Source organism: Apteryx rowi, unplaced genomic scaffold (assembly GCF_003343035.1).
Source record: "Apteryx rowi isolate R43461 unplaced genomic scaffold, aptRow1 scaffold_119, whole genome shotgun sequence".
NCBI classification, from domain to species: domain Eukaryota; kingdom Metazoa; phylum Chordata; class Aves; order Apterygiformes; family Apterygidae; genus Apteryx; species Apteryx rowi.
The window spans coordinates 1500422-1525458 of record NW_020447408.1 but is presented as its reverse complement, the minus strand read 5'-3'; the positions used below and the strand labels follow the sequence as shown (position 1 = coordinate 1525458).

Below are 25037 nucleotides of genomic sequence, written 5' to 3'. Positions count from 1 at the left end.
CCGGCCCCGCGGAGCCAGCGGCGAGCCTGGGGGACGGTCCGAGCCTGGGGGACGGGGCCGAGCCTGGGCAGGCGGCAGAGATCCCGGCTGCGCTCCCGGAGGAGCGGCGCGCGCCTCGCAGCGGCCCCCTGTGAGGTGACTTGGCGCCTGGTCGCCCCGGCCCCTCCCAAACGGCTTAAATCTGACTCCGTTTTACACCGCCGTATGGAGGCCCGTGAGAATAGCTTGGAGGCGAAACGGGGACAGAAGGTGACAGCGGCTCTCCCAGCCCCGCGGACGTCCTCGGTAGTGCACACAAGCAGCGATCCCTCCCTTGAGATGCGGCTTGCAGACAGCCGGGTTTTAGCTCTAGTCTCGCAGAGACCCGYTGGAGGAAAGGCAGAACTGAGGCTGCTGCAGGACCAAATCCCTGTCCTTGGAAGAACAAATGTACCCAGAAGGAATGGAGGAAACCAGCTAATGGGGGAACCACCCCTGGGGCTGGAGCCTGCTGCAGCATGTTTTGCTTCAGAAGTTCAAAAACACCCMGTCTTAAAAGACAGTGTTTAGGGACTTAAAAGACACTTTAGGGAAGTGTTTTGAAAACTCAGAGTTCAGCCCTCCCAGTTTGTCAGCACTCAGGTGAGTCGAGCCAAGGCAGGCTGGGCAGCTCTGTGGTGGGAATGGGCTCTGTAAAACGCAAAGGGAATTAGTTAACAGTGTCATGAATATAACATGTAGCTACCACGAGACAAAAACACAAGGAAATGTCTCTAAATTGAGCTAGAAATCAGCTGTCAGTTCCTGAAGCAGATGAAGCTGTTTCAAAGGGCAGTATTGCTGTTCATTACAGGCCTTTTTCCTTTCTCCACAGCAGAAAAGGAAGATTAAAGCAACAGAAGTAAAAGTTAAGGTCAAATCATTTCGCTAAATCCCAAAGTTGTGTCTGGAATTGTTATGGCCCAGGGCAGCTCATTATAATGTGAGCTGAAGGGAAAAGACATGCAAGTCCCCTATTTTCAAAGAATGCCCTGAAGTATTTGCAGCTACGATCTAGAAGGTAGCAATTGCCCGAGAAGACTCTGTGTAACACYACAATCTGTCACATGCTGTTCCGTGTAGCTTTTATGAATTCGCAAAAAAATCCTCCTATTCATTGGTGAAATCTCTTAAGCAAAATCCCTCTGGCTTCTGCAGGAGCTCTGGGTGTTATATTCCCTGGCAGTGAGRAGCCTCCTCTAGAACCAGCACGTCCTATATTCTGTAAAAAGTAGGGGTGAATTTGTTCCAGTAGCTGCAGGGAGARCATCCAGAACTAGGCTGAAATGGATTAAAGCTTTAAGAGATGGAAGTCCTCTGCCGGTTCCCTTCGTGGTGACTGTTAACTGAAACCGTTCCCATACCTCCAGCACATTCTGTACTCCAGAATACTCTTTAGGTCAGCCTGCTAATGAATGGCCTATTAGGTTACTGTACCTGGATAGAATTTGCCATAGAAACTCAGCCAGTTACTGCCATCAGGTAACTGATCCAAAAGCTTTGAAGCTGTTGTGATGATTTTGTCAGCTAATCGCCTTGGTCCCAGTCTGCTGCTGGCTAGATCTCGGGCAAGACAGGTAAGCCTTACAAGGAATGCTTTTGCACCAAGAGGAAAATAATTTGCTTGGTCAGGAAGAGTGGCTATGAGGTTACTTTCAGGAAAGGGATCTTATTTTCCCTGGTAAGCTGTTGACCAACAACGCACCAAACTAGAATCTGAGAGGGGGAGAAATGCAGCCTAAATTCACGGGGCACAGCTATCCTAGAGCCTAGCCCAAGGACAAGCCTAGAGTCCTGCCGYAGAGCCCAAGGCACTTTGCTCCTGCCAGAGAACGTTGTGAAGGAGCCTTTTTTCCCCCCTACTGACAGCAAGCAAAATTTTTATACTGTTCCAAGTACAAGTGTAGATTTGTTTGTGACACTAGATGTAACTTTGCAAGTTTGGCAATGTATAAAGGGGCCCTTGGCTGGGCCACTGGCATTGGTGTAAGTGTGGTGCAAAACTGTGTAGTTCATTTGTCTGCAGCGTGCCCCACGGAGTTTTAAAACATATTCTTGGGGCACAGAGACATAGCTGGCTGCACTAACAGAAGTAACTACAGTGAGTACCACAGAGCTGCTGAACAGGGCGCTGGCACAGGCTCTGCAGCTGAGCTTTGCTCAAAGTGGCCTTCTAGTCTGTGCTCAGGGACAAAACAGCCAGTAAATACCTTAATAGTAGGTTGACTCTGACAGAGATGGAGCTYATTCAATCTAAACGCTGTGAAAATCAGTTAAAAGTTTTGTCAGATCCAGAAGTCTGGAAGAAGGTCTACAAGGACAACAGTCTTTTTCTTAGCCATAGATTTAGCCTGGAATTCCATAATTAATTTCTTGCAAGGACTAAAATTCGCTGTCAATGTTTTAAAGTATTTAGTCACTTAAAAATAGTGGGAAAGGAAGCAATTACTCGCTAAGAGCTGAATATCCATCACAGTTTTTCTCTGTGTGTTTGGGCAGTTTAATAGCTAAGCAGATTTCCTGACGTTTTTGTAGGAGTGTGCATTTCTGTGTCGACACGGGAGGGCAGTGCAGGCACCATCGAACAGCGGCTGGTGCATTTCAGCTGGTAAAGAGGAGATTCGTGCTTGTGCAGAACCTGTGTGAACGGAGTTGTCACAGCCTGACGCTTGGGCAGTCACAGCGCTCGCTGGCCTTTCCTTGGCACTCGGCAGGTGTCTGAGCAGGGCAGCACTGCTCCTTTTATCGTTTACACAGGACCTGTCGCTAGGTGCTCATACTTCCCAGGCCTAACAGAGGCAGTGACAAATTATCATGGTTTCCTAGTTCTTCTCTAATCAGGAAATTCTTCCTAGGCTAATGAGGCGTGCTGGTAACATACTGGTCGCAGCCCACCGGCAGCAGGAGCACGTCTGCGCTCCACATTTGTGTTTCACCTTGGGTGACTTTGCTGCCCACAAAAGGAGGAAGCGGAGCCAACTGTACCGCAGGGATCCTCCCACACTTCTGCCAACACAAGTCACTTCGGCACTGGCCTTCCCCTTGCTACGGCCAGCATTACCCCTCCCTCCACCGCCACCGACTTTCACCAAGTCTGCCAGTGAACCCTGATCCTAATCTGTAGCCTTAGCTTCCGATCCAGTCCTAAGCCACCTTATTACACTGCAGAGGAGTCGCATCTCTGACCTGCAGCCCAGTTCAGGATTATAACAAATCATTTCATGCTGGTTTGGGCCTCTAGTTCTGCCATGGCATCTTAGTCCTGCAGCATCCGTTCTTCTCCAGAGCAAATGCAATCCATTCTGGTTACAGACCACAAACTGAGTTTGGTGATGGGAGCCCATGCTGAATTAGGCAGAGACTGGCAATGCTTTTTGACTTCAGAGACCCACATGTTTGTGATAACACAAATCACATCCATTTCTTCTGGCTTCACGTCTGGGAATGTGGCAACCTGCACAAGAGTACTAGCATTAGAGGAAACCAGGGCCTGGAAAAGGGGAATAACAAGAGAAAAGGCTGTTTAGACGGTGGTGCTCTTCTGATACAGAGGAATGTCTCTGTGAACAACCATGAAAACAAAACAAAAAAAATCCCTCTGAAAATCTGTGTAGGAAAATCAGCCATGTATAAAACCCAGCCTGGGAATCGGACCCCGGAGTAGAGATGGCTGAGGACTGTCACAGTCATCACAAATAGCAGGCACATGCATCACAATAGTTTATTAAAAATAACACCTCTGAAAACTCCCGGAAGTCAACATTTTGGTGGAATGAGACATTCCCCTTGGGTGCACTGAGGACACTGTGTTATGCAAATTCGGTTTCTGCAAAAGAACAGCCCCTGTGAGAGTGGAGACATCACATGAAGCCATGCCCAGTCTCCAGCAAAACGTCACCCTGGCCTGGGCACTCGTGTGCTGTTACTGAGCAGAGCGTGAGGACCAGAGCTGAGAGGACCAAAGGAGGAAGGGTTTCCAAGTCTGTTGCAGCAGTGACACATTTATGACCAGTGAGGGCATTAGTGAGAGGAAGAACCTCCGCCACATYGTGCTCATCTTCTAGCTAGGTGGACAGTTCCCTACAGCTCCCTTTCCCAAGGCATTATTCAAGCCCATGTCGAGTGTCCCAAGTCAGGGTTTCCTGTGGAGACTGTTCCACATCCAGCCCAACACTGCCGACAGYCCAGCCCACACTGGTACATTAAAGGGAAGACGTGATTGCTGTGTGGTTCATAATGGGATGCAATATCCCTGCCGCAGACTCCCACTTCTGCTGGTATTGCAGCAGGAGATGTAATACCCTAAAACCTCTTAGCTCGCTAAGCTCTGGGATCCCTAAGTGCTGAGGATGCAAAGGAGAAAATCAGCAGTAGCAGCTTAACGTGGGGCCTGTGCCAGCGTGGGGGGCTGTGCCCTGTGAGACACTCTCAGCTATTCCCTGCTATGAGAATGGTCCTCGGTTTCCATAGCACGAAGAGCAAGTGTTGCTGGAGCGAGCAGTTTTGATGATCCACCAGAAAGTTAGTCTAGACCCTAAAAATCACCTCAGCAAATTTCATATTGTTTGGCAGACATAGACTGCCAAAGTCTCCAGTTTTCTACCCAAATCACCTGGTAACAGGACCAAATAAGTCTGAACATGCCCAGCCTACCACTCGGGAGCTACGACAGARCGCAACATTTCTGTTGCTTTGCTAAGCCACTGTCTATGCAGATTTGCCTGTGTGGCAATGGATCTCCCTACGTGAACTCTAATCTGTTTTACCTCCTTTCAGGTCTTAATTCCACTTAGATCTGCAGTCTCAGGTCAGCACTAGACTCACCAGTAGCAACATGGTAATTAGTCTGTCCATAGTTCTCCTTGCAATGAAAATAAAGCTAATTAGAATGGAATGAAGGACCTRTCTTCGTGCCTGCCATTAATTCACAGTGCCTGGAAGGGTGCAACTCTTGAGTAAGAAGATCGGGAAGGCATTATAATGGCTGCCTTATGTGACAAGGGGGGAAAACAACCCCCTGCCTGAAGGATTGCAAGCCCCTGCCCGGAGCGGCACGTTCCACCAGTGTTCTACTGTTCTGCCCACTCCTGCGGGTCTGTGACATTGAGTGCAYGGGCTGCTCTCCCCTCCCCGAGCACCCCTGGAAGGCTGCACYGAGGACACTGGAGCTGGGAAGCTGCCTCAAGGAGTCAGGAGCTGCGTGGGTAGGTGATACACTTCCAAGGGAGAAGGAGGAAAAGAGAGCTTCAAGCCCTTAGTGGGACAAGCCTGCTCGTGGTGAGACCCCTGCTAGGCTCATTCGAATGGCTGCAGCTTTCTGTAAGTGTTTTACCTGCTCGCAAACTGKTAGGGACAAGAGCTCAGTGCTGCCTGCTCTGCCCTTGCTGCTGCTCTGCCGGGTGTGTGCAGTGTTCGGCCTGGGGAGGCGACGCTCTCTTTGTGGCTCTCTCTGTGCTTGGATGGCTCTTGCTAGCGTTCAAAACTTCTGCTCAGCAGCCCAGGAGCTAGTGATACTTGCGCTCTGATGGATTTCATCTTCTTGTTGCCAAACTTGCCTCTGTGCTTCAACCTCAACTTTTGCCTCCCTGTCCTTGACAGTTATACCTGTTGATATGTTCCAACAATTTTGTTTTCTCTTTAAATAGTAATAATACCTGACTTATGTATCATTTTTATCAGCACTGCTGTACAAAGGACAGTATTTTTTACATTTATGATGTCTGTTACAGCGTATTGTTTGGTTCTTTTAATATTTTCTTAGGAAGATGACCCTTCCAGTGCCCTTTACCATACAGTATTGAGTAGCTGTTTGCAACAACAGACCAGACTAGTTATTAATACAGTCTTCTGTAGTAATGCTGTGTTCTCTGCCTGCCCTCAAGATTCTTCTCTCAGAGCAAGCTGTTCCATCTTATCTTTGCTGAAACTGAACATTAGAAATGTGTCTTTCATCTCTTTGGACTGTAATAGGATATTAAACAGTGTTTTCATCTCTGCTGAATTTTGGACAATGCAGGGAAGACTTCCCAAGAAGAAACGTCTCTTGGTCATTCAGATCAGAGTATAGAGAGTTGAGCCATCCTGACAGTGATAAGATGAAGATGTGAAATGATGTCTTYGCCTTTATGTAGTCCTGAGTTTCCTGATTTACTCGAATAAGCTGTGTGAGCACAGCAAAGGCAGAAGGCAGCCACTTTGGGGTAAATAAGCCAGGAGATGCCTTTATGCTGCATTCTGCTCTTTGTGCCTCTGAGTGACTGGTGCAGATAGAGGGTGAACTCCAAACACTGGGGAAAACTAAAGGGAAAACTAAGACAAGAAGAATTTACATAAGTGCAGATGAGGTTGAGGTACCCTCTTCCCCCTGATTTGCTGTATCGTTTAGGTATGTAACTGTCCTTCATTTCTTTGCAAATCTCTTGATTTCCAGCAGAGCATAACCATTCTCTGCATCCCAAAACTGGGGGAAGCAGAGGTTGGAGGCTTCCCTCCTGCTAGGTAGGAGGGCTTGAAACTAGTTTTCTTGTTGGCTCCTCTCTCTTGGGAATTATTGGTTTGTCTCAGGACAGGATTGCCATTGAGACTTGTTTGCAACTGGGTGCCTGGTACCTTTTAGAAACATCTTGGTTTTCATACTTTGACTTTTTGATCTGAACAGCACAAAACTAAAGATGCATTCATGAGGATATTTCATCAGTGTTTATGAGTCCTCACAGTCTCTATAAGATAAAATTTAACCAGATAAAATAGTCTTTTTTTCATTTTTGTAAATGCTTAATGTGTGTTAAGTTACACAAGTGAGATAAATGTGGGAATAAAAAGCATCTTCACAGACAGCCAAGTTCAAATAAAGTGAAAATCTGCATGCAAATTAATTTAGTAAGTGTCAATGGACAATGAATGCAAGTACTTACACATCACGAGAGTCCAACGCAGCTTTGAAAGAGCGTCCAAGAATGTTGCTTTTCTATATTGCAAGTAAGCCATGAAAATCAGATGGTCCGATTTCACCTTAGGCATGGACAACTTCTACAGATATTAGTGGCTGATGTGCCTGATTTCTCCTTGAACATGGTTCTCCCACTGAATCCATGGAGGCAGGTTCTAACTTCAAAGTAACCACAGACAAATCCGTTTTGAAAAATTGCTGTCTTAAAATCACACTTAGTTAATCAGGTTAATATTACACACAGGACACTTCAGTCTTKCTTGGTCCTGGGTGGACAAAAAGAAATATTCCCAGGAGGGCTGAGAGGATCTGCCAAATTCTGATTAAAATGTTTTTGTAGTTTGCAACTATGGAAATACTGAGTATTGGGATGAGTTAGTTAAAATAAGGCTGTCTCAAATTACTGGAAGAGCTATTTATTAACATGGCATGCCAGAAATATGAAATAATCGTTTTGCTAGACAGGTAAATGTAAGCAAGTGACTAAACTCATTTCCATGGGAAAGGTGGATTATGTATATATAACTAACAGGTGAAACAAGGGCTCCCCTCATGTTCTGGATGTCAGATTAAACATTGGCTTTTCATCCAGTTCAACTTGCTTCCTCGCTGCTAAATGCACTGGCACTGCTGGCAGCCCAACAATAGAAGAATAAAAGCCATTTTTAGGGAAAAAAACCAGCAACAAAAGAATCCCCTTTTGGAGCATTTCTTCTCCAAAGGCGCAAGGACAGAGCAGGGACTAGAGCCCACACTCCCGAAGGAATCCACATGGTATCTACAGGGCTTAACATTATTAATAAAGGAGAGTACAGCACAATTCCTTATCTCCCCCCCTTCTTTTCCAGTTGCAACCATGCCGACAACCAACCAGGGCTGGCCCGAGGCGTTCGGGTTCAAGATAAGTGGAAATGGTCCTTGCTACATCCTTTCTGTAGAAGAGGGCAGCAGCGCTCACGTGGCCGGTCTCCTGCCGGGGGACCAGGTCCTGGAGATAGAGGGCCAGCCCGTCTCCTCCCTGAGCTGCGAGGCGCTCATCGGCCTGGCGAGGCGGTGCGGCAACGTGCCCCCCAGCATCGGCGTGGTCTCCCGCGTGCAGCAGGTGGACCTCAAACCCGGCCCCCAGGGATGCTTCGGCTTCACCCTGGTGAGCAGCGGCGGCGGCCCCCTGCAAGTGGAAAGCGTCATCCCAGACTCAGCTGCCGCCACGTGCGGGATCAAGCCGGGGGATTACGTGCTAGAAATCAACGGGATCCCGGTGAAGCTCTATGAAGCAGCAGCTACCATGATCCAGTCCTGCCAAGGGAGGTCTCTGAGGCTGGGGCTGCTGAGGCTGGGGCGGCTGCAGAGAGGGACCAACAGCAGCATGCGGGAATTTGTCCAGAGTGCTGAGGCCATCCACCAGGAGAGGAAACGGAAAGCGCAGGAATTCAGCAAGAAGGTAAGGTCAGGCAGGCTGTCGGGGTGCTGAGCACCTGGCTGCTCTGGGCTGCGGCAGACGCGGACACGCTCTGCAAGCCGTGGCTGGCCAGAGAATTAGCAGCACCCCAGAGAGCCGGAATAACACATGTATGTGTCTGCCCTTCCCCTTAGCACTGAGGGCATTGAGCTGCATGGAACACGGACACTTTTGGTTTGGGGATTTCAAGCCCCTGGAATTTCATTTGAGCTTAAGGCTTGTTCTCAGTGCAAAAACCCAATGGCCAGATCTTCAGCAGACACAAATCAGCAAAGCTGTAGTTCAGTACTGAGGGTTTCGCCGATTCCCATAGGCATGTGCCAGTCTTGCCAGAGGGCTCGGATGCAGGGGGACTAGTCTCGGTTTGGTCAGAGGACTGCGGGGTGCAGATTCAGGGCTTCAGTGTCTGAGAGAGGAGCCTAATAATTACCCGTATTTCAATAATGGCGAGGAGAATAAATAAATTTTGCAAAGAGCTTTGAGATTCTCTGGGTGGTGATCCCAAGTACTTATTACTTTTTGCACTATGGAAGCATAACATTTGTCAAATGGAAATCCACGGGGACACATTTCTTACTCAGGAGTATCTGATACTCATTTAAAGTTTTAGCATGCCATCCTGTAGACATTTTAGGTCTTACTTTGTTGCAAGGGAAAAATATCAATGTGATTACATCTTCATTGTGTTCCTGAAGGCTGCCTAGTGGGTAGTTTACCAAACACATTGCCTCTTGCTAATTAAAAAAACAACCATGATCAAATTTATAATCTTTCTAATTTCCATTTCAAAGTAGCCTTTTAGAATACTGTTATGAAAATAACAAGGCTTGTGTTTTTTTTGATCCTGAGCTAATAAAAGAACAAGACATTCATAAAGAGATTCATGGGTATCAGCCGAATCCCCTCAGTCAGCTTTTAAATTAAAGATTCACAAATATGCATTGAGGTTTGGATTCATAAGGTGGAGTATTGCGTGTGAAACAGATACCCGCTGATTACAGGAGATTAGCAACTGCTGGGAAGGTTGCTCCACACTTGATCATGGGTGATCATGGGAGAGCACTTTTAAGCAAGCAAGCAGATAATTTTGTAGTCCTTTTTCATGCGACTCTCGACAGGATTACCCTGGAACTGGTTCCAGGCTGGTCCTGCAAACATCGTCACTGTATCCATGAAACACCGCTCACTCCTGCAGCAGTACCTCTGCCGCGTCCCTTCCCTCTGAACAAACCCATCTGCGATGGCCTGTGGCACCCCAGAGAATCGGAGCATAAATGAGTTTGCAGAGCACTGCATGCTGCTGGCTTTCAGGCGCTGGAGTGCAGCTTGGCTGGCAAACGGCTCTCTAGGGGGAGTTAATGGCTCAGATGTTTTAAGTAGCTTAATTTTATATACGATGCATAAAAAACACAAAACTCAGCAAGGTGCCTTACCCCCTGTTTTACCTGGAAGCTCTGCTCTCACTGGTGCTTCTGGTGACAGAGCCAGTGAGAATGATCCAGGTGCCAAAGGAGGGTCAGGGAAACTGCTCTACACGCACCCAGGTACTCCTGTCCCAGCCCTGGCGTAAGGCTGGAAGGTCTAAGGGTGCTTGTGGCTCCCATGTCTTATATCATTTGCGAGCTGGAGATATGGAGCCTTTTCCCACACTTGTTCGTTCTACAGAGCCCCTGTTTTAATAGGGCTCATTTGGCAAACAGACCCATGGCAGAATTAGTAACATTAATAAAGGCAGCAGGGCCAGGATTTGAGCTGTGCTGTGCAAGTCGAGCCTAACAGCAGCCTAGGGGCATTACCAGGAAGTGATAAAGATGCTCGTGGTTTCAGTTCCAGGTCAACATCTCTGGTTTTTCCCCTACACACTCAGAAATATGCTGAAGAGTTGTATTGACACAAGCAATAGTAACAACACCACAATTCCTACTGTGCCAAGCCCTTCAGTCTTGCCTTGGGCAAAAATTTAACAGAAAGGGCCTGGGATTTGGTGCACGAAAAAAATGCCGAGTTCTTTGTCAGTACCATGCTGGACCTTGAGATCAAAAAGCACGTGAATCTGTCCATGGGGGAACTGCTGCCTTTAATGCCCCAGATTCAATAACCTTGAAAGGTCTGCTGCTTTGTGGGAATCTCAGCAGCGTTCACATGATGGCTCTCGCAAATTGACAAGTACCTGGTGGTTTGTGATGTAGGTTAAAGTGTCTGCGATAACCATCTTTGGAGAGCTTCAAAGTAGAACAAGCGCCAGGAGGCAACRACTCTTCCCCTTTCTTATGTAAGGGGTCTCGCTCATCCAGCATATGAGGCTTCTTAGCTGTCTTCCAGCTCATCTGCGCTGTTTTTGTAGGGAGATACAAACACAGTGGCACACACAGGGGAGGGGTGGGTGACTGCCCTCRCTGGTGGTTCCCACCTATGCTCGCAAAGCTGGAGGGAAACAGTTAAACCCACTATCAGCACAAAACTATTAACTAGCAGGAAAGTACAACACAGATGCAGGGACTGCAGGCTTGTGGCAAAGAAAATTTTCTGCATCCTTCATATTTGCTGTACCTGGTGAGGATCAAGTAGGCTTCGAGCAAAGCATCACCAACAGTGTCCAGCACCCACTGCCCAACCAAGCAACAGGGCAAGGAACAGCCACAGTCACCACCATCTCCTATCAGGGGCCAGGAAGAGGCTAATGAAGAGGGTCCCATGGGTTGGGTGCAGGATAATTGGTTAGATGCTAATTAGCTAATTAGTCTGCCCATTATGGCTATCTCAGGTGGAGTGGACATGGCAGTGACTAGCAACTAATGAGCTGGCAAGGTCCTTTCCCACTGTCTGTGCTCACACACATGTTCCCTCTCCCTATTTCCCTGCAGCCTTCCAAGAGTTAACAGCAAGAAAGTGTCACTTAGCAGGATCACGGTGTCATTAGAGACTTAAATACCTCTAAAAACACATTGTGATGTCCTCTGCTGGGTAGATTCCAAAATGATCTGTTGGGTCCAAGCCCAGCAGTGCCAAAAGCATCCTCTTGCAGCCTGTGCAGGGGACCAGTTGTGAAGCAACAGAGTTCTGGGTTTTGCTGTGACACCGATGTTTTCAGTGTGATATTTATAACATGCAGAACAGCAGTAGCTGTAATGTGCATGAGGCCCCAGTAATGCTTAGTGATCGGTTGATGACAGCAGTTTCACTTTCCTCACTGCATTGATTCCTTTCTCTTTGGTTGACCAGGTGTTAAAAATAGACAAGATGTGTTTTCTATACAGTCTGTACCTGTATATGTATGTTTGATTTCTCTGCTGCTTAATGTCTGTTCCTTCTTCTTTTCTTGCTCCTGCCCTTCTGTAGGTAGATGAAATCCTTGGTGATCAGCCAGAGGTAAAGGAGAAGGTTTTCACCATCCTGAAGCAGTATGCAGCAGAGAGGAAGGTAGAATACTTGGCTTATGCCCTCTGCATGGTTCTCACCCAAGAGTCCCACCAGCTTCTTATTGACAATATCAGGTACAGAGTGTCAGTAACCTTCATGTTGCCATGCTGGTAATTAAAACATGGGCATCAGCCTGCTGCTGATGAGCGTACAGTGGATGAGCAGCTCAGGCTTCGGTTATAAAGTTCCCCCTACAAAGCTGCCCTTGCTCACTCTGCCAGCAGCTTCTCTTGGGAAGCACTGGAGGTGCAGAGTGGCTCCCTGGGAGGGGCACCTCCTCTTCCCGGTGGGACTGTAGCTCCACTGAGACAAGTTCATCTTCACTAGAGGGAAACAACTGCAGCTGAGACTGCTCGCTGCTTGGGGCAGAGACCCAGCAGTGCTGGACTTCCCCCTTCCGATGGGGAGCAGCCGAGCACTGAGCTTGATGGAGTCTCCTGGACCGTTGTACCCCTGCAGCCTGCCTGGCTGCTTCGCCCTGTTCTGCTGGCATCAGGAGACCTTGCATACTATCCCACGTGTAACAGCCTGTGGGTCCACGCGCAGTGGTCCTGGCATACAGACCACTGAATCTAGTGTGAGACGTAGCTGCAGTAACACTCATGACATGGTGGGAAGGAGAGCTCCGTGTCTGCCCAGCGGCCAGCAGCCTGCACCACTTCTGCAGCGCGCAGAGGCACGAAATCGCCTGCTGTCCCCATCCCTGCAGTGACCTAGTGGTCACCAGGCTCACTGATTCATTGCATCTACCGACAACACGGGACTCGGCTCCCTTTTTTGCACATCATTTCAAAGGGAAATTAAATTAGTTGCAGAATGGCTGGCAATTATTCAAGAACTGGGCCAGGAGATAAATCAAGCTCCACAATTAGAAAACTGAAGATTAGGGTTCAGCTGAGGGTTGCCAGCAGGCTTTGGGGATCTCTGTCAGGGTCGTGGGGCTGCCTTCCCCCAGGGCTAAGCGCTGGGCTGAGCTGCACCTGTCTGCTGTGTCCCAGAGGTGGGATCTGGCCAGATCTGTGGGTCACACATTCATGGGTGCTCTGGGACTGTCAAACACGGATTGGTAATYTTGCTAATTGAAGTAGCTATATGTTCATGATACATTTTCAGTGGGGGTAAAACCCCCACAGAGGCCAAGGAAATCTGGCAGGACCAGGAAGATGGTGCAATGCACAAGTGACAGTCTCATCTGGGAGAGGAYAGCAGAGACCAAGCCTGGCCACGTGCTTGCAGGATCCTGGCAGTCTCTGCACGTCAGCTCGCGCTCCCGAGTGCTGCCCTCACTTCCCTTGTGAGAGATCCTGAGTCAGTGCAGCTTGTAGTCACGAAGCCTTTCCACTCTCCCTTGGCCTGATTTCCTCCCCTTAGCAGAAGTCCTTGTGGTCGGCCCTGAATGATTCCTTCCCCATCTTGTGGTTTGCACCCTTTATTCTCTGCGGAGTTTGGTCCCCATCTCGTTCATACCCGTTCCAGCACCGAAGAGTTAGCCCTGGCTCGCACCTGGGACTGTCAGAAGGGCAGGATGCCGTGGGGGTCCYGTGCCCACATTTCCCAAACCCACTGGGCAAGTTGTCTGCATTGGGGCCACTGGCTGCGCGTGGAAGGCAAGGCAGAGTGTGCAACTTCCCAGCAGCCGTGGGGAAAACAGGGCTGAGAACGAGTGCTGCTCGGTCTTGCTTAGAAACCCCGTTTGAACCCGTGACGTTCCTCTAATCCTCCTAATTCCTAGTGCTGGAGCAATATCCTGACTGATCCGTGAGGTGCCGTTGCCAAGGCAGAAAGGGCAGGGATATCTGTGCYGCAGAGCACGGTGCAGAAATGCTGGAGTTGGCGGTGCATGGGTTGGCCGGTTCCTGGAGACCATAAGTAGCAGCATGGTGCTCAGCATGGGCTAATTCATCCCGGTGCCTGGCAGGATAAACGGCTCCGTCTAGACTGCTAGTAACCCGGCTTGCTCACTTAAAGTTATCATGAGCTACCCCCACAACAGGCAGGCAGGGAAATTTCGCCTGCCAGGCAGGGAAGTCTGTCCTGCGTCCTTGGAGGGTGATGGCCGGACTCCATAGCCTTGGATCGCCCGTCTGCCGGCAGCCTCGGAAAGGGCCTGGCATTTACAATGACYGTCAGGCACGAGTCCCTGCGGGAGCCGTGTGACGCTTGAGCTCCAGCCCTGGCCCGCTGTGTGCTGTCCTGGCGGATGCCGCCTGTCACAGGGATGGACCGGCCAGGAGCACTGCAAGGGGCCACCCGTCCTGTCAGGCTAATGTGCTCTCCCGAAAGTGGGGGAGAGTCACTGTTCCTAGGGGAGGAAAAGAGGAAGCGCAGTCACGGGCTGCCGTGGTGTTTTCAGGGGACGCAGCTTCCCTGCTTGCCGTGCCTGGGTTGCTGGTCAGGAAAGGAGAGCTGAGCGCTCACAGAGTTTCTTTTGACAGACCCCCTGATTAAATTAGCAGGAAATGGAGCATGCAGTGTTTTCCCTCAGGCGTTGTCTCTGCATTGCCCTCCGCACAGCTGAAAACACCTCATGAGGGTGCAAGAAAAGTCCAGGGCTAGAAATGATTAAGCACAGAATCCCCTACCCAGGCAAGCAAAAAAATGTCCTGGCTCTAAATGCACGTCCACCCTGGCGTCTCGGGTGGGCTGGGCTGCGTGTGCCCTGCTCAGTGCTGCCCTGCACGCTGGCCCGCGTGCGCCGGTGCCGAGGGCAGAGCGCGGGGTGCGGATGCGGAGGTGGCGGCACGCGTGTCTGTCRGGGCAGCACGTGCGCGTGGTGCCACTGCTGCGGCACGTGCTGCAGCGTGTGCCCGGCTCTGGCTCGCACTGTGCGCACAGGTCGCTCTCCCCACTGGCCAGCGGCTGCACTCAGCTCACAGCGTTTTCTCCCTCTGCATCTGGCACTTTCAGCACAGCTTGAATCCTCACATCAAGGGGAGGAAGGAAAATTGCTGTCTTTGAAGTTCTTTCTCTCCAAGAGTGGCAGAGACTGGTCTGAGCTGTCGCTCCAAATGCAGCCTGCTAAATATCAGCCATGGGGGATCTAGGGGGTTTGCAGCATTGCGGCCATGCGAGGATGGAAGTATCCCATCTCATCTGTGGGTGTGAGCTGGAAGCCAAATTCTTRTCTGGATTTGGCTCTCTTGCAGTGACTGTATACATAACTTTGTTGCATTTAAGTCCTCTTTGCACTGCTGGGATGGTGCAAGGTGGGGTTTTAAGTGAGGACAGGGCTCGGGGTCCTTGGTGGATTCGTCCTGGTGTCGGTCTAGCATCTCTGCTGCCCTTGGTGGAGCTGTCCTGCCGCGGCGAGACCCGGGCAGGCTTGCYGTCTGCACAGCAGGTCTGCCTGCTCTTCGCAGGGAGCAGGGTGGGTCTGCACAGCAAGACGCTGTCTGTGCCCAGGGCACGTGATGGGGATTAYGGTCAGGCAGAGACGATGGCCATTAGGGAATCAGGTCTCCATCTGGCCCCACTCTGGGCCTGGCTTTCCAATTCCTGCTTTAATCAGTGAAATTGCAAGATGTTACAGTTACCATAACAACATCCTCTGTGCCAGGGTCTCAGCCGCGCTTGCAGAGGTCCCGGCGGTGGGGAGGGTGTTGAGAGCGGGTGGCTCAGGGTGGCCCCGGCCTCGCGGCATCCCCCCGTGCTCCTCGCAGCRGCTCTGCTGTGGCGGGCCATGCACGGGCCCTCCGGAGCCCCTTTAGGACCGCCATCCGTGGGCAAAGCCTGGCCAGGAGATGGGTACGGACGCAGCGCTCGGGCTTGCTCAACCCCTGTGCTCTGCAGCGCCGGCTGCGCCTGGGCACTGATGAGATGCCGTCTCTCGGAGCGCGGGCGGTGGGAAACGTTGCCGGTGCCCCTGGGGTGTGAGCGAGCCCACGGGCCAAGCTGGGCCCCCAGGCCTGTTCCTGCCCCCGCTGGGATCGCTGTTTTGCCTCTCTGCTCTGCCGCCCCAGCGGGAGCCGAATGTGGCTGCCGAATGTGGGTGCAAGGGGGAGACTGGGTGTGCAAATCCCATGGCGGGAGCATTCGGGGCAGAGTCGGCTGGTGCTGAGCGGGACTGTCACGCAAATCTCAAAATTAGTCTCAATTAAGAAAAAAAGAAAAAAACAGAAAAGCTCTTTAATAAGATGGACAGAGATGCCTTGAAAGTCTTGGAGAACTCCATTGTCTTTATCCCTGTGAAATTATATGGGATTTTTTTTCTGCAGAGGGGATTTAAATAAGCTTCTAAATTTTCATGTGCTTATTCCATCTGGACCCAACACCCTTTGCGTGGGGCACAGCGGGTTTTCCTCATGGGAGGTCTCCTTCCCGAAGACCCCCGTAAGCGAGGAGCGGGGGAGAGCAGTGGCCAGCCCCGACGCTCCCACAGCTGCTGGCTGCTGTCCCGGGGAGCACCGAGATGCCACCCGCTCAGCAGCGCCCGAATCCCAGAACAACAAAGCTGCCGGGGCAGCTTCCACTTATGGCTCTGCTGGTTCGGAAAATAACAGATTAAAACCCCCATAATCATCCCCTGCCCCAGTGTGAAAGGTTAACATTGGGGCTGGGGTAAGATGCTCAGTAAATCAGGCAGCTAATCTCGGTTTAATGGAAATGAAATATTTAGCTTAGGGAAAAGATTTACCATCTAATCTTGATGAAATGAGTTCAAGAGAAAAGAGTTGCTTTAGAAACCAGGTTTCCTAGCTGAGGATGTGTCTGTGGCAAGTATAAGCAGCTCTGTGTTTGCTGCTTCTGCATAATATGAGCTGCTTATGCTGGAGTTTGTCATTGAACAGGTTTGCCACTGAGCAAGAGCTTTTAATGCTTTTAATAACTCACTGAAAGGTGGTGAGAGGCTACAATGTGCTCTAGGTTTATGGGATGCTGTAAATTCATCTGAGTTATTTCCACATRGCTGGAGACAGTTTGTTTGGTGTTCTGCTTTTTTTTTGTTAAGAAAGGATCTAAATCCAGTGATGGGACCCAAACAGTCTCAGGCTTGGGGTTAAGGGACCCCCAGATGACCTGGGGGTTTGGCTTTGAGCGTCTGGCGTAGCCCTTGGGATTCCCACGCCGCCCTCCCGGCTCCTGCCCCATTCCCCTGCTTTCACCCGCGCTGCCCTGGCTCAGCTGCCGCCCCCTCGCCAGCCCCRGGCGCTCCCGAGGTGGCCGCAAGCGCTGTTAGCAGCTGGAGCCCTTGCTGAACCTGGCTGCACCGAGGCTTTCGGTGCTGGACGTGCCATGGCACCGCGAGGGAGGCAGTGGTTTCGCCCGTGACTCACAGTCACCCCGCCGTGCCTGCCTGGAGCTCGTGCAGGGATGTGCTCGGTGGCATTTGCGTCCCCAGCCTGGAATGTGACTTGGACAAGCTGAGCTAATTTGAGCTAATTCAGCAAACGTCCTTTGGAAGGGACGTCCTTTGGCTCACGTTGCGGAGATTTGTCACCTGCCGACGGCTGTTTCRTTGAGTGTGGGAAATAGAGGTGGTGGTTATAATCCAGGGGGAAAGGTCTTCCCATAACGAGACGCCTGAGTAACCAGAAGGCTGAACATCCTGTCCCCGTTGTTGCTGCCGAGCGCTCCCTTGTGCGGGAAATCGTGGTGCCGATGGCTCCCTTGCAGTCCCCACCTTGTGCCCGAACGACTGTGGGATGCTGAAGGGATAAGGGCTGTGGGCAGGGGCCCGTTGCGCGGCCCGCTGGGCCAGCCCCACCGCACGCGTGGCGCAGTCCAGGCTGGGCGAGGGCTGCCCTTCTCCCCCTCGCAGCAGCCCAGTGCTCAGCTCCCRGGCACGGGAGTCCTCCAAGGGCTGTTTCCCTCTGAGATATCTATGGATGTGAATTATTTTGATGAATAGGGATGCGGTGAGACCGAGGAGGAGCTCTGCCTTGGTGTGAGAGTCCTGCCACCCCAGCCCTCTCCCCGGTCTCTGTAGCAGTTTGGTCACCCCAGGCCACCCAACCAGCAGAGCAGTCAGCCCCTTGCAGTAACACTGAATCCCAGTTTCCTCCCAGTGCTACATCCAGGCCTGGCAGTTCCCTGGGATGCTACGGTGATGTGGGAGTCCCACAGACCTCTACTCCAAGGGGTTTCAGCAGTCAGGGCTTTCTGATGCCTTCTCACCATGCAAAACCAGGAGAAAACCCACCAAGAGGGGCTGGGATGAGCCCCTTCCCGGCAGCTGCTAGTGGCAGGGTGATGGCTCTTCCCATCGGCCGGGGACTGGGGCTCCATGACCCTTGCGGATGAGGGAGGAGAAAGTCTCCCAACAGTTTCCTCACGYGCTGCCCGGGCAGGCAGGATGGTGCACGGGAGCTGCCGTGGGAAGCCCCCGGCCCRCCGTGCACGCCGCCCTCCCGCTGCAGCCCTGGCTGCCGTGCRGCTCTCGGTGCTGGCATGCCCTGTGCCGAGCAAGGCAGCCTGTAAATCCCCGGGATGCTGCTAGCCCTTGCTCTAGCCTGATTGGATCTTCCCTCTGCACCGGCTCTGTTTATTTTTGGGACGCTGCTGCTGCCAGCCCTCCTGCTTCGATGGTTCCTCTGCGAGTCCCCTTCCCCCAGGGAGTTAATGTGTTCCCGCAAGGTGCTGGTTTGCAGCGTAACCCAAGACCCCTAGACTGAGCACAGAAACTGCCTTTCTGCAGAGRCACAGGGGCTGCAGACACCTCTCTTCCTCCTCTCTGTCCTAGGACTGAGTTTTTGTTTGAGTTTTCTTTTTTTCTTTCCAGCTCAAATGGATTTCATCCCATTTGTCCAGAATTAAGCTCCTGCAGATTTTAATTTGCTGACATTTTCTTCATCCGTTTGGTTGTGGATAGCAGGGATAATGCACGTGCTGTGCCAGTTCCTCCCTGCGCTCAGATCCCCTGCCCATATGCTTGGTCTATATGGTAAAAGTGCACAACTGTAGTTTTGCTCAAGAATGATGAAATACAGCAGCGAGAGGGAAAGATGAGCTGTCTTGGGTAAGTAACGAACAGACCTTTCCTGGGGACCCAAGGGGGGCTGGGATGGGAATGGTTTTAAAGCAGCTTAATACTTCAATCTAGCAACCCCAGGCACTGCAAAAACTAGATGTGCTAAAAGTTAATTAACTCTTAGCATCCTTATTGCATGGGAGCTGCTATCATCAGAGACTCGGTGCATCGCAGCTCGGCCGGGTGGGGGATAGCGGGAAGCCTTTTATTTTGTATTCCTCTGTCAGCTGTGAATGTCAGAGCCTGGGTCTGGTCCCAGGTGAGCAGCAGGGGCTTTACGCTCCTGTTCCTCCGCGGTGGTGCCGAACGCGTCGGGGGGCTGTGGAGCGGGGCAGGCACCCCGGAGCCGGGATGGGAGCGGGGGCTGTGTTGTGTGGAGTAGTTCGGCATCCCCGGGGTGCAGGCGCCTCTCAGCTCGTCCCTTATTTCTGAGTTGTTTTCAAACCAGGGCAGGGCTACAGTTTCRGCACAGGAATTGCACCGTCCCTGCGGACTCTGTAGCGCCCTCGGAGCGGCTGCCTGCTTTTCCCCCCTGCTTTGGGGGACAGAGTCACCCCCAGAGCTGGGCATCACAAATGGGATTCCTCACCTACCTTGTAAYGGGCTTTGGTACTGCTGGAGCGCCGGGTGCCTGCCGCCGTGTCTCTGTGGTTTGCGGCTCGCGTTTCCCCAGTGCCAGCGGCGGCGCCGGAGGTGCCCGTGCCGCGCTCCGGGCTGCCCGGCAGCAGGGTTTCAGTTCGAAAACATCTGTTTGCACTGGAACCGTGAAGTGATGAAAATGCAGATCCCCTTTYTCCCCATTGACCTTCAGTGCTGGAAACCTTGTGTATAAAACGCCAGTGTTGATGCTGTGCTTAAACAGACGTCGTCCCATTAACCTGAATTTGAGTAGCTGGGTGCGTGTGTGCACCACATTCACACCCTGCGCGTATTAATTCATTAGATGATAACTCTCGTGTTGTTTAGATTATTGTATATTGTCATGTATCTTCTTTAAGTCATTCTGTTGCGCTTTTTTCTGCTGCAGGGAGAATGTAGTTAGCAATAGTTCGTTACTTTTCTTCTTTGTTTATGGTCTATTTGCCTTTTAAACAGCCTCTGCTCATGGGGGGGGAAACAAAGCTTTAAGTAAAATCTGCAGTCTGTTCTTCTAGGTGCCTTGTTGGGGATGGGCTACGGCGTGTGCGCTTTTGATTGCAGTCACTTTTGATCCCTGGCAAAGATAAAACTGCTGCCCGTCAGGGGTTCTCTGATTACTGAAGGAATTCCATGGAGTTCATTTTAATAATGGTTCAAACACAATCTATTTTTCTCAGGTTGTTTTTCATGGCAATAAAATTGCTTGGCATGTTCCTGTATTAAAACACTCCAGCCATCTGTGACATTCTCTGGATAAGAAATTTCATTTTAGCCATCAGGATTTATACACTATACATTGTGCCGCTTCTGTGCTTGCCTCCCCCTCCCCACTTATCTGCTCCTCCAGGATCGGGGGAAAGCTTTCCTTCTCTTTTTGTGCGAAAATACAGCTTGTAGGAGATACAGACAATATCCCCACTGAATCTGCTTCGTTCTTGTTGCTGATTTATACGGCATTTAAAACTTCAAACTAACAGTGTGCTGCTATCTTGCAACCCATGCAGATAGATACTGTATGAAGCTGGGGGGAAAGTAGGAAGATAATGGAGGAAAAGCAGCTTCTTGTTTGTTTCCCTCAAAAAAAAAATCACTAATCTTCTAGCTGGGTATATGTTAAACTGCCCAGAAAAAGGAATTAGGGCAGCAGAAAAAGATCTGCCACCAGATAGGAAGAGTGATGATAAGTGGGAGTGGAGTTCCTCTTATACAGGTGGAGTTCAAATAGGTCATGACCAAAATACCTTAGTGCAAAATCTATTAAGAGATTAATTTGCTTTGAGAAATCAAACTCCTATAATGCAGATTATATCAGCATAGCATGGCTGCATATTAAAACTGATTTGCAACTTTTATTTTGGAAAGAAGTTGTTTGGTCTGTATGTTTTCTAGCTTTCTTGAATGAAACACAAAAAAAAAACGGATCTTCCTTGCTGTTCCCAAACCAAAGAGCTTAACAGAGTCGGCGACGGCCCTAACCGGCAGGCGCGCGTTGAGCGGCGGTGCCCATCCCCACGGCCGGCGGCAGCAGGAGCGCCTTCCGGAGCCTTGCGAGCTGGGGTGCTGCCCTTCCGCCTGCGCTGTAGGAAACGCGGGCAGGACAACAAACATGGCAGCAGAAGCGTCGCTGCTCTCTGTGCCGTCGAAAAGCAGAGGGTCCCGATCCCGCAGTAGCTYGTGACAAAACTCCCGGTGTCCCAGGAGCTGCTTTAACATTGAATGTCTGGAGGCAGAAGAAACTTGGGCCATGCACAGCAAAGCGCGCTCAGCTCCAAGACCTCCCGCAGCGGCCTAAGCCCGGGGCAAAGGCCTGGCAGAGGTCTCAGCCGCTGGCGTGCCGGCGCTCAGACCTGCTCCCGGGAGAGGAGCGTGCCTCAGCGCTCTGGAAACCTCAGCCCGCAGCTCCCCGGCTTCCCGCAGGGCGCCGGTGCGCGAGCTCGCCCACGGGGCATGCACACACTGAACGATTTGGCTGCGGTCCAGGAGCGAGCCTGTGACACAGCGCCCGGAGCCAGGCAGGGAAGCCCCGGGGATGCTCTTGCCTGCCGGAACTTAGAGCAGCCTCTGGGCTCCCCCCTGCTGCTGCAGGAACCGTCTTTGGGCCCCAAGATGCGGGACGGAGGAGGAGTGAGCCCTCAGCGTGCCTGACAGCCCTCTGCACGCAGCGAGCCGCGGGCACGGAGCGGCGGCGCGGCAGGAGCTGGGACAGACGGAGCTGCAGATGGTGCTACGGGAGGTGCTGGGCGCGTCGGTGGGTGGGAGCCGCCTGCAGGCCCTGGGTTTCCCTGGCACAGCTGCCTGCCGCCGGCATTGGGCCGGCTGCAAGCGTTGCAAACCCCGGGCGGCGCCGGGCTCGCTGGGCGCTCCAGCGCTGCGGCCTTTTCCCAGCAGTGTCCTGCCATGCTGCCACACACATCCTTTCCCACGCTGACGCCAGCAGCCGCGGCACGGGTGCCGGTGCGTGAGCTGGGCCCGGCGGCTCTGTGGTCTGCGGTGAGCAGGCATTTGGCCACCGTCTCTGAATACCTGCTGGCTGATGCCAGTAAGGATGGAGGCTACAGAAAAAAGCCCTTCTGGGCGTTTCTTTTGTCTCCAGAAGAAATGTTTCCGGGTCCTCAGCAGCTCCGGAGCCAGGCTGCCAGTCCACTCCCGTGGAAGGACAGAGCCATCGGCTCTCAATGGTTTACGTTGCCTGAGAGAAGGTGACATTGCTGCCCATGACGGAGAGCCACCGCCAGCCCACGGACCTCCCCTCCTTCCTGCTGGATCGGGGCGAGCCTGCGGTGACACGCGAGAGCCCCAGGGACCCAGCGCTCCTCTGTTAATAGGGAAGGTCACCCCCTCCGAGCGCGAGCCGGGYGCTGGCTCCAGGGAAGCTCTTACCGGCCTTTTGCTCGGGGACGAGATCAATAGTCATCCGAGCGTGGGACAGCACAGCGTGAGAGAGCGTGCACAGGGCAATAGGCACACGGGAAGGGCGTCAGCGTGGCGCTCGCCGGGGGCTGCGCAGGGGACGTGCCGGCGGGGCCGCGCGGAGGCTCCCTGGCCGAGCTGGCCCTTGCGGCGGGAGCGGCCGCCGCACYGCAGACCCACGCTCTGCGCCGTGCTGGGTGCGGGGAGCTGCTCTCCGGCGAGGGCACTGGGGAAATCGGAGCCCAGGGGAGCTTGTCCCGGAGCGCTGGAGGGCTTGGAAGGTGCCTTTCCCTCCGCTGCGGCAGTGCCTCTCCTGGCGCCCTGGCTTAGGCGTCTGCATCAATAAAAGCCGACTGGCCCCGCTCGCGGGCTGCGTTCTCCCATCGCCCTGTGGCACCCAGGGGCCCGGGAGGTCCCGTCCGTTCACGGGCTCCCGCAAACCTTTAAATAAAGCCTGGTGTCGTCATTCTGCCTCACCCGCAGCCCTTGCCGACCTGTTAATGGCGTTACGGCCTGGCGCTCAGCACCGTCTCGCTGTGTTCAGGCTTTGTCCCTGGGGAGAAGCAGGGGAGGCCRCAGAAGGGCTGGGCGAGCTCCCCTCCCCGGCAAGCGGCCGCCACAGCCCCAAGCCTGCCGTGCTCAGGTGGAAAAGGGCCTTCATTTCTATTTAATGATAATAACGGGTCACATCTGCAAAACATCTGTGGCCAAATGAATAATTATTGAGCCTTCCATTACAGGGGATAATAGTCTTGTGTACACAAAAAAAGCCATTGTGTGAAAATTACAGTTCTGTGCTTGCTACAGAAGCTGGAGTAGTAATTTCCATTTGCAAATCCTTCTCGTGCGCCGCSCTTTAGAGAGGCCCGTGTGTCCCGTGTTGTGGTGGTGTTGCTGCCGGTGGCTGGAGTCCAGCACAGGGACTGCAAACGCACACACACRCACACACGGCTGATTGACTGATTGCCACCTCCGCCTGAGCACGGGCAGAGGGGCTGTATGTTCCCGGGTCAGCTCTCCTGGACATGCACAGATAACATCCCTAAATACTTTGAATCCTGCAAAATTTAGCACGGGTGAAACCGCTGAAATGCCGCGGAATTTCAGTCCCCTTTGCGCTGCTGAGGCACCGGAGGGCTCGCCGCTCCCCGCACAGGGATGGTGTAATTTGTGCAGCGTCTGTCTCGCAGGAAAGGTGCAATCAGCAGCATCCTCTCGCTGCGCGCGGCGACGAGCCCCCCTTCTGTGCGCCGCAAAGGGGGAGCGGGCGGTGCGCGGGGAGCTCGGAGCAGCCCTCCCGCAGGGTAACCTGCYGCGCTGGCGGTGAGAGAGGAAAAGATTTGGTGGGTATTGGCACGGCCGCTTCAGCTCCAGATTGAAAGCTAGTTAGCAAAAGCCAAGACTATTGGAAACCCTCATGTGTTTTTAATCCCAATAAAGAGGGAACTGATTTGTTTTTTATGCCACTAACTGTCCCCTGCAGTTCTTACAGGCCACCACCGCACTGTGGGATGAGTGCCCAGAGCCTGGCTACAGTCTGCTAAGAATCGGTAGAGAAATCCAGACAAGAAAAAGTACATTAGGCTTGAGAAAATCTGTGCAATTCAATAACCAAAAGTCCTGTTACATGGGTAAAACAGGGAAAGACTTTTCTATTGCAAAAGTGTGTGAATTTTAGCATTGCAGTATACTRCTGGGGCAGAAGTATTTTTCCAGACTGGTAGCTGTTTATGCAGCGCAATGTCGATATAATCCAAATGTAGTTCAGTGTTTTAATCCACCCTGGGACGTGTGTTTCTGCACATCTGCCAGACTCAAGGTCAGGTCTTTGCTGGTTGCTTCAGTGCTAAACCATATAGTTTTCACTTTTCCTTCCTCTGCTACTGCAGATCATGTCTTGGGGTGGCAGCTCTGGAAAGCTCCGTATCCTCCTTATCAAATACAAGTGCTCTGTTTAGAGATGGCATTATTTAAATTAAAGGTTTTTTTGTCTTCTAGTCTGAATGATTTTACTTTCTAACTCTGCAGAAGAGGCTTGAGGAGCTGGTATTCACAGTGCAGAATTTTACCTCTCGGGGCTGCGTTAGGAATTTCTGGAATTACAGTATTTTTCCCGTTGTGTGTAAATAATGTGCATCGTGCCAGGCAGCCGTGCAGGTCTGCGCAGCCCCGGCCTTAAGTCCTGCCGCCTATTCGGAGTTTATGGACCAGGGGTTCAGTCCTGCTCCCGTTCTCTGTCCGAATAATTGCAGCAGGCTCCCTGCCCGGGCCCTTCTCTTGCCACCTGTGCGAGCACGGTGTGTACGAGGCACACGGAACTGGCGTCCTGCCCCGGGGGCAAGTGGTGCTCCACGGCGCCGAGCAGGCAAGGTTTGCGCTCACGACTTCGCTGAATCGAGGCCTGCTCCCGCTCTGGCCCCGGGACACGCACGCGGTGCAGGAGGAATTCCTGGGTTTGGGTGGCAGCAGCATCCCRGCAGGGAGGGCGCCGGGCAGGATGGACGCCCAGGAGCTGCCGGAGACGTGGTGCGGGAGCTTGGGGGCGGCAGGCGCCCGCCGCGGCCTCCTGCGGGCACCGAAAGAGGCCRGAAGAGCTCCCTGGGGACTGAACTCAGCCAGGCCGCAGCCGGTCCCGAAGACCCGGAGCGGGTGCGAAGGCAAACGGGGAGAGGTCT

At 52.3% G+C, this 25037-nt stretch overlaps 1 protein-coding gene across 1 annotated transcript in view; it reads left to right on the top strand.

Annotated features, from left to right (window-relative positions):
• Positions 1-6: 6 nt before the first annotated feature.
• Positions 7-25037, top strand: part of GRID2IP (Grid2 interacting protein) — a 61990-nt gene continuing 36959 nt past the window's right edge. The window contains exons 1-6 of the mRNA XM_026084688.1: positions 7-621; positions 2874-5337; positions 6035-6403; positions 7816-8225; positions 8352-8408; positions 11766-11920. Of these exons, the coding sequence (XP_025940473.1) occupies positions 6358-6403; positions 7816-8225; positions 8352-8408; positions 11766-11920 (668 nt within the window). The 5' untranslated portion in view covers positions 7-621; positions 2874-5337; positions 6035-6357. The remainder of the gene's footprint in view (positions 622-2873; positions 5338-6034; positions 6404-7815; positions 8226-8351; positions 8409-11765; positions 11921-25037) is intronic.